At 47.5% G+C, this 9,367-nt stretch overlaps 1 protein-coding gene across 1 annotated transcript in view; it reads right to left on the reverse strand.

Moving 5' to 3' along the window:
- DNAJC7 (DnaJ heat shock protein family (Hsp40) member C7) overlaps positions 1-5,663 on the reverse strand; it is a 22,143-nt gene extending 16,480 nt beyond the window's left edge. The window contains 1 exon segment of the mRNA XM_009644549.2: positions 5,519-5,663. Within this exon segment, the coding sequence (XP_009642844.2) occupies positions 5,519-5,523 (5 nt within the window). The 5' untranslated portion in view covers positions 5,524-5,663.
- Positions 5,664-9,367: the final 3,704 nt, after the last annotated feature.

Genomic DNA, 9,367 nt, shown 5'->3' on the forward strand with positions numbered 1-9,367 from the left:
CGCCCTGGGGCTGAGGAGCTTTATTTCTGTATCTGACAACACTACTGTAACAGTCAACGGCCAGTGTCAGAGCCAGCACTCAGTCTACAAGGTACTATAAACACAGACATAATCTTTACCTTTAAAAATTTAGGCTCATCTATTGCAGAAAGTATAACGCAAGTGATCCACTTCTGTATTTCTGTACACCTTTACAAAATTCTCAAAAATTAGACGCAGCTTTGGACATGCTTCAGGACTGGGTTTTGCCCAGAGGAAGCAAAGACTTTTGTCTTTCATTAATCACATTCTTAATAAACCTGTTAGAGAAGTTGACTGTCTTCAGTGAAGGCTGTAGCTGCACCACCTTCAGTGTGGAAAAGGGGGCTCTTCCTATAGAAGATGCACTGTTAGAACGTATCACAGTCAGAAGCCTCTTTCAGTATCTAAAATAAAAATCGAAGGGCAGACTGCTGACTAGTCCCGCATTCCAGTCAGCTGCCAAATCCAAGACCTGAGGGCGCAGAGCAGATTTGGTAAGAGTCAACCACCACTTTGCATTTTTATTTTGGAAGTACCTAGACATCACACTAGCCAGACTCTTTGCAGCGGTGTCCAGCGACAGGACAAGGGGCAATGGGTACAAACTGAGACATAAGAGGTTTCAGTTGAATATGAGGAAAAACTTCTTTCCTCTGAGGGTGACGGAGCACTGGAACAGGCTGCCCAGGGGGGCTGTGGAGTCTCCTTCTCTGGAGATATTCAAAGCCCACCTGGATGAAGTCCTGTGTAACATGCTCTAGAAGAACCTGCTTTAGCAGGGGGGTTGGACTAGATGATCTCCCGAGGTCCCTTCCAACCCTTGCCATTCTGTGATCACATCCTTACGCGATAAATGCATTTATCTACTGGAAGCAGCCCTCACTACGAATCTGCCAAGCCAGGACAGACTGAGCGAGGACGCTGCAGCTCAAGTTGAGGGGGACACGCTGCCAGAGCCCCCCGGCGCTCCCAGGCCGCACCTTGGCAAAGGCAGTGCAGGAGCCGAACCAAGGAGGAGGAGGGACCCCACCAGTGAACGAGAGCAATGTTCCGCAAGCCTACTAGAGAAAGAACAAAGGGAATTGTGTTGAAACAAGTTCACATGTTTTTAACCTCATTCAGGCTTGCCATTGGCCATTCCCACACAACCGCCTCATGCAAAGGGTTGTTTTCACTGAACCATCACAGTTTTGCCAGCTGGCAAAACAATAGACACAGGGAGCTGCCATGCCGAGGGCCCGCGGGCCACAGCCGAAGTGCGTGCTCTTCACTTTCATTTTTAACTTTTGCTACCAGCTACACTCCAGCAGTGGACCAGATGCACCCCTGCTGTAACTCTGCTGAAATCGAGCAACAGGAAGAACACACAACCACATTGCTGCGTTTGTTTGAAATGAGATGAACAAGTAACAGGGTGGCAAAGAAATGGTTTAGCGCATGCACCCCCCACTGCCTCGGAAGGGTCTTGTCATGGCTCCGGGGTTCAGTTAATCCCTGCTGCACTGCTCCCATTCCAGCAAATGATGAACTCGCCTGCCTGAGATGGGAAACTGCCTTACCTCCTCCGCCCCAGCCTTCCCACCACCTGGCCTGAGGAAGGTGCTTGTTCCACAGCCTTGCTCTTCCTCGGAAGCCAGCACACTGCCAGATCCTGAGCAGCAGGTACAACGCCCCTCCGTGCTCCTCCTTCCCTAGAGCCACAAGATCTAGAAATGATTATGTGCCTGTGGGATGGCTCTGTATCACAAGCAGCAGGACTCGCACTTTGCATGGTTAAAAACGTGTCCCAACACAACCACCTTTTTATACATATTACAGATCAAACATTCAAAACACAGTGGAAAAAATAATCAGCAATTTCGCACTTTATTCTCTTATTTCTGTAATCATAAATGGAAAAGAAAATCACAGATCCTATTAAGGTTCCTTCTCTCAGCAGCTCTGTTGTGCAGTCTAAAGAAAAGGGTGAACAGTATCAATGGCAGAGCTCCTCTCTCCGAGCCACCACTGCAACCTCCTTAGCATACCAGTCCCTGATTCACAACTCTTTCAGCAATTTTACCTGTCATGTTCTGAGGATGCGTTGCCTAATAGATACAGTAAAGGGCTGGGTGCCAGAACACCCCGTCTGCCAACAAACTGCCGGGAAGAGCTGGGAAAACGAGAGAAAGAAGACAGATACATGGCAAAACCAACTTTCACAAAGCATCCGTATTCCGAGATGCTAGAGAAAACACACAAACACAAGAATTACGGCTTTCTACTCTTTTTTTTTTTTTTATTGATCTATTTTCCTTTTAAGCATTTACTTTAACACAGATTGATTTATCAACAAGTCACAGCGCCTCAGATAACACTAGCAGAAAGGAAGCACACAGGTATTTCTATTGCTCACATGGCTTAAAGCTCTATCGATGAAAAAAATAAATTGTGAAAGAAAAAGCAAATTGCCTCCAAAGCACGAAGGCAAAGGCAGTTGCTGGAAACGCACGGCTTGTGGTCTGAGATCCTAGACACAGAACAGAAGCATCTCTCCCCAGTTGTGCTCCACTGACATAGAAAGCACACAGAGAAAACAGTTCTTGTTTACCACGGTCTCTGGCTATAACAAGAAAAAAATGCAGATCTCCTGATATCACTGGTAATTGTTTCAATCCAAACAGATGCTGCAGCCTGAATGAGATCATTCTGCATCTCGCACTGATGTAGGCTGCGTTCCCCACTTGCTACTTTTGAAACTGAAGAAGAATCGTGCTTTGCTAAAAATACGCCCCAGGCTGAATGGATTGCTTTGTGAGGGGAGGTTGGTGTCTTCTCAGGGCCTCTCCATGCTGGACACAGAAGACGGGGAAGAGTTGCACCAAGGGTCTCAGGAAGAAGCTTGTCTTTCATTGCTCGCATGCACCATGGGCTCACAAGGAAGGGGCTGTTTGGAGTAACTCTCTCCCTGCAAGCCAATAGTTCTTTTTTTCCCTCTTTTATAACATTTGTCAGGACCCCCAATTCTTCAAGTGCTGCGGCCCCTGTCACCCTAGAGGACCTGCCACCAAGGCAAGCAGCAGCCGCGTGTTCCGACGCTGCCCTCGCACACCCGGAGGCTCAGAGGACGCAGCGCGCGGTGCTCGCTGCCTGCCTGGTGGGAGAAGGAACCATCACAAGGCTCCCTCTATTCCCCGTGCCCTGCCGAAAGCTCAGCCCCTGCTCGTTCCCAGCACAGAAGAGCTATGAGAAGCAGCCATCCCGCGCACCAGTGACACAATCCCACGTTTGCCTAACAACTTCTGCCTCCTCAGAGCTTCCACACGCTGCCCCCGCTCGAACGCCGATCGTGGTTTCCACTCCTCCTACTCCAGCTCCTAACGTGACACATGCAGACCCACCTTGCAACGCACCTCGCTTCCCAAGTCGACAAAAACTTCTGGGATCTGTACCAACAGCACCTCCCAGATCTAGGGGTGCTGGCACAGCCCCCGTGCACACAGGAGGATGCACTCAGAGCAATACTACCCAGCTACAGAAATTCAGCATCTAAGCAGGTGGCAGACCTGCTCTCTCGACCCTCACTCCTACTTCATTTCCTGCCTCCATTACGAAACAGTGACCAAAAAAGAAAAGAAAAAAAGAAAATCTAGGATTTAAGGAAGGCTCCAAAATCCTATCCTGGCCAAGCAATCTTTTTTGGGATGCTCTGACAAAAGGAAGACACCTGCCTTTACTAAGCAATTTTTCTTTAATAGGATACAGTGCCTTTATCTGGCTTTTTTTTTTTTTTTGGTTGAAATCCAGTCCAGATTCTCAGCTGTCAGATGTTACTCAGCTGCTTGGATAAAATAAGTTTGGTGATCTCAATACAGTTTACAGCGGGCAGATGTCTAGAGCTTAAAATTAGCTGTCATATTTGCCAGTGGACATACTATACTCTCCCCTCCCTCCTTTCAGGACGCAGAAGAGAAGCCAAACACTTCACAGGCCAGAGATATTCAGGGTTACTTCCCTGTACGCTTTAGAGACCCTTCCTCCAGCTTAGGTTTTACACCCTGAGCAAGGATTTAGGGCGAAGGGAATCTATCTATCTATCTCTTTCTATATATAAAATTTCCCATCAGTAGTGCTTGTATTTTTTGTCTCTGGTGCAGAAACCACCACAAAATCATAGATAACGTATACTGTGATCACCCTCTGCAGCATCATGCTGGCCCCATGGCCGCAGAGACCAGGCTGAACGCAGAGCAGACCAGCACACCCCAGTACACCACGACGCGGTGCTCGCTGCCTGCCTGGTGGGAGAAGGAACCATCACAAGGCTCCCTCTATTCCCCGTGCCCTGCCGAAAGCTCAGCCCCTGCTCGTTCCCAGCACAGAAGAGCTATGAGAAGCAGCCATCCCGCGCACCAGTGACACAATCCCACGTTTGCCTAACAACTTCTGCCTCCTCAGAGCTTCCACACGCTGCCCCCGCTCGAACGCCGATCGTGGTTTCCACTCCTCCTACTCCAGCTCCTAACGTGACACATGCAGACCCACCTTGCAACGCACCTCGCTTCCCAAGTCGACAAAAACTTCTGGGATCTGTACCAACAGCACCTCCCAGATCTAGGGGTGCTGGCACAGCCCCCGTGCACACAGGAGGATGCACTCAGAGCAATACTACCCAGCTACAGAAATTCAGCATCTAAGCAGGTGGCAGACCTGCTCTCTCGACCCTCACTCCTACTTCATTTCCTGCCTCCATTACGAAACAGTGACCAAAAAAGAAAAGAAAAAAAGAAAATCTAGGATTTAAGGAAGGCTCCAAAATCCTATCCTGGCCAAGCAATCTTTTTTGGGATGCTCTGACAAAAGGAAGACACCTGCCTTTACTAAGCAATTTTTCTTTAATAGGATACAGTGCCTTTATCTGGCTTTTTTTTTTTTTTTGGTTGAAATCCAGTCCAGATTCTCAGCTGTCAGATGTTACTCAGCTGCTTGGATAAAATAAGTTTGGTGATCTCAATACAGTTTACAGCGGGCAGATGTCTAGAGCTTAAAATTAGCTGTCATATTTGCCAGTGGACATACTATACTCTCCCCTCCCTCCTTTCAGGACGCAGAAGAGAAGCCAAACACTTCACAGGCCAGAGATATTCAGGGTTACTTCCCTGTACGCTTTAGAGACCCTTCCTCCAGCTTAGGTTTTACACCCTGAGCAAGGATTTAGGGCGAAGGGAATCTATCTATCTATCTCTTTCTATATATAAAATTTCCCATCAGTAGTGCTTGTATTTTTTGTCTCTGGTGCAGAAACCACCACAAAATCATAGATAACGTATACTGTGATCACCCTCTGCAGCATCATGCTGGCCCCATGGCCGCAGAGACCAGGCTGAACGCAGAGCAGACCAGCACACCCCAGTACACCACGCACCGCATTTCCCTGCACATCAGCACCCCCCACTGAACAAGGAGTGGGTTTGCTACCAGCTGCAATATAGAAATGAAAATGACGACATTTACTCACAGCATGCCCCAAACTAGGAAAATACTGTGTCTGCACACCCAAGTATCTGCATGGATAGTCTAAAGACTGTGCAACTGGAACATAAAAGCAAAAGTCTGCCATGGGTCTTTCACAAGAGCAGACAACAGCAACATAACCAACATTTAACACAGAAGGAGCACAAAACCCCATGCCATCCTCTACATCCCCCCCAGGACATTCCCAATACCCGAGGACAAAGTCAACCATGGAAGACCAAAAGCCGCAAGAACCAAAATACACCACGAGAAATTCAAGAAATGAAGCAAACCTCTCCCTGCAGCTGGAAGCAAAAACAGCCAGACGAGCCCCGAACTTTAATTGCGTAGTTATGTAACACACCTCAGTATTAACCTAATTCATAGTAATGGCACGATCATTTCTGGCAGGGCCACATCATAGCTGTCAGGAGAACCCATGGAAGGGTCTAGAACCAGCTAGAGACTGCTTTTTCCAGAAGCCTAAAGGAAGGAAGCCAGACAGCTCCAAGAATTCCATGGTAAACCAACTGCATCTACATGATTCACCCTAAAAAAGTGTGTCTCGTGTTAAAGAAAAAGGCTGGAACTGTAGGTACCGACAGTCTTTTCCTGCTGTGTAAAGCAACGACCTAATTCAGAGTATTCAAATACCCTGCAAATGTATGGGAGAGCAAACAACTACGTGAGCAGCTTCTGCTGCTCCTTGTATTATTGTAAGATCATAAAGTAATTACATAAAGTAATTACGTAAAATCTGTTCCCATGGCAGCCTGGGAAACTCAAATGCCCACGTGCAAGCAGAACAGGAAGAGTGGAAGCTTCTTTGGGCTATGCCAGAACAAAGCTTACCCACCAACGGTGCCCCTACAGCTGACTCAATCCCCCCTGCTCCTGCCAGCACTCCCTGTGAAAACGGTCGATAACGACATTTATTCACGAGGAGCTTGACCAAGATGCAACTCATTTCATGCAAAATAGCAGTGGAAATATTCTTGCTACTCACCAACACCTGACAACCTCCAGGCAACATCTGTCAAACTAATTAGCAACCCAAAAGCCAGGCCAGGTCTAAAACCTTCTCGACTTCTGCACAATTTACTTTGTGTGGCGAATTTCACGTTCATCGCTTTGCTGAGGTTCACTACAATTTCCTACTGAGGCATCAACACACCTGAAGTCTGCAGCAAAAGCACAGTAAAAGCAACGGTCTGTGCAGATCATTTCATAACGATATTTTCCGAACGATTTGAGGTACTTCTTTGGAAAAGGCTCCCACATCCTCCAGTGCTGAAGAATGAGGAGAAAGATCCAGCCTTAAGCAAGCACATCAGGCAGAATTGAGAGCTGCCAGGAAGATGACAAGGAAATTCTCCCTGGCAAAACACCGGTGACCCCAAGCTTAAAGACCAGCCGAGCCCGGGGAAAAAAAAACTGTTCCCATGGGTTAGAAACCTTTATCATTCATTAAAAAAAGTTGCTTTTGGGGAACGGACCAGTCTCTGACCACACCACAACACACCCCCTGCTCATCAGCTGCTCCCCAGCAGAGGAGCTGGCACTAACAGCACCACCACCCAGCAGATAAAATTAATGCAATTACATCAACCCTTTTCCATAAGGACCCCCACAATTTATGCAGCAGCAGACAATAATTATCCTGTGACCACACTGTTCCTGTGCCTTAAACAACCGGTGAGTGAGCCATTTGGCATGTTTTCAGCTGTTGCAGTGCATTAGTTACAACCATTCTGAAATACAGACCGCTTTTGCTGATTTCCTAATTTCTGCTAAGCCACAGGGAACAGAATCACGGATTTGCTTAAGGACTCACCTTTGGCTAAAGCATCTGTATTTTGTCGCACTGTAATTCCTAAACAGAAGTACAGAACATGGAAACCCTTGATGCTGACTTAGCTGATTCAGAGGAGGTTTGCACTTATTTTTGCTGGTTTTTTTATAGAAGCTAGCACAGACAGATCATAAAGGTTGCACTAAATCAGATTCAAGTGTGTGTCTGTGCATGCCTATTAATGCAGAGTGCCTGCATAGCCCTTACACGGTTCAAGATGTTTTACAAACATTAGACACCTAATTAAGCCTCCAAATACTCTCCCTAATACAGTGACTATCCTCCTAATTTACATGAGATCAGTTGAGCCACAGAAGCTAAGCAACTTATATAAGCCAGGAAGGGCCGAAGCAGAAAACGGGTTAACGCACAGGACCCCAAGAAAATCTGCCCCGGCTGGCAGAAAGGCACGGGCGCGTAAGGCCTGCGCTTTCTGAGCAACCAAAAAGAATTAACTGGAAGTAGAATAATCATTTCCTACCCACACATTTCTCTCTTAGCAAGATAACGAAATAATACCCCAACAACAACAAAAAAAGGCAACATTGTGAAGTCACCTACGAAAGCACTTCATGGTAATAGCCGTGAACTACGGCACCGGCCTTAAGACACCAAGAAAAACCCCAGATGCATGAGACTGCCTCCGTTCTTCACAGCTGAGCCTTCTCCTCACAGCAGGGCGAGGACCAAACACTGCCCACGAATTCTTCTATTTCTGCACCTTTCCCAAGGAGATCATCCTATTCACGACTGGCTTCCCGCGCCCACCACTTCTGCAATGAAACTTGGGAAGGAGGAAGGAAGGGTTAACGTTAGAGGTCACCATCAGAAGATGACTGTGCCTTCAGCATGGTATTTACATTGGGACATTTTTAACATTTCAAACACCACATTTAATTAGCCTGGGGGAAGGAATGACTTACCCATTAACAGGGCTTTCCCAACTTTACAGGCCGTGCAATTTGTCAGTATTCTAACATCCAGGTGCCTCTTCAGCAACATCTAATTTAACTCCTTCGAATGACATCACCAGGAAGCCAGCTCCTTCCCTGGGCGGCTCCTTAAGCCTTCAATTTCTGACAGTAAACAAGCAGCACAAAACACCTCAGGCCATCAATATTATTTTGAAAATACTATTCCTCAGAGGCCACTTCCAGTTTTGTTTCCTCCTTTTAATTCCAGCCACTGAATAATTTTCTAGAGCAATTGCCTCACCTTCTACAGAAATAGTTGTCTCCTCCCCAGTTCCCCAGGAGATAACCAACTGCCAGCATTTGATGCTGCAGAACCAGCGGAGTTTCCTAGACATCGGACCTTCCCACCTCACTGCCTGCAGAGACTGCAACGCTCCGCTGCTGCTGGGAACCAGCTCGCTCGCTCTTGAGAAGAAAACGTGCAAGAAAGGTTGGGATTCCCACCGGCCTTAGGCAACACCATCTGCTCCCCCGGGCAAGGTGCACCAGACCACCTTAGAAATAAACCAGTTACTGAAATTTGAAGAAGCTCTTTAATTATGATAACATTTGCAGAGCAGGACTCTGCCCAAACATACACCTCCAGCTGATATTTTGCCCACTATCCATAGCAAGGCAGGACAGAGTAAAAATTGCCGCCTGTAGATTTCAAATGGCACCAGGGACAAGGGAATCGGGTGGGGTGAAGAAGCAAAGAGCCCTCAAATCTACGAGTTTGAAGCTCCCCTTCTACACCACAGTTTAATCCTTTCCTCCTCATCCTCAGCGATGGGAACCAGCCAGCGCGGCCTCCAGACAGAGAGGATGTTATTTCTATTTCTAGGCCACTCAAACTCCAGTTGACTGAAGACAGCCTGACTCCACTACAGGGTGTATGTTCTAATCCTGGTATACACGGAGGCCATCAGACCTCCCATGGGACATACAGCCAAGGCATCCCAAAATAAAAGTGTCACCCGGCAGCAAGCACAGCCCTACCACCGCATGTGGCTCCGGGCGGGCCCTCGCTGCGGAGCCCCGGGTGGGA

This window comes from Egretta garzetta, unplaced genomic scaffold (genome assembly GCF_000687185.1).
Source record: "Egretta garzetta isolate BGI_Z169 unplaced genomic scaffold, ASM68718v1 scaffold728, whole genome shotgun sequence".
NCBI classification, from domain to species: domain Eukaryota; kingdom Metazoa; phylum Chordata; class Aves; order Pelecaniformes; family Ardeidae; genus Egretta; species Egretta garzetta.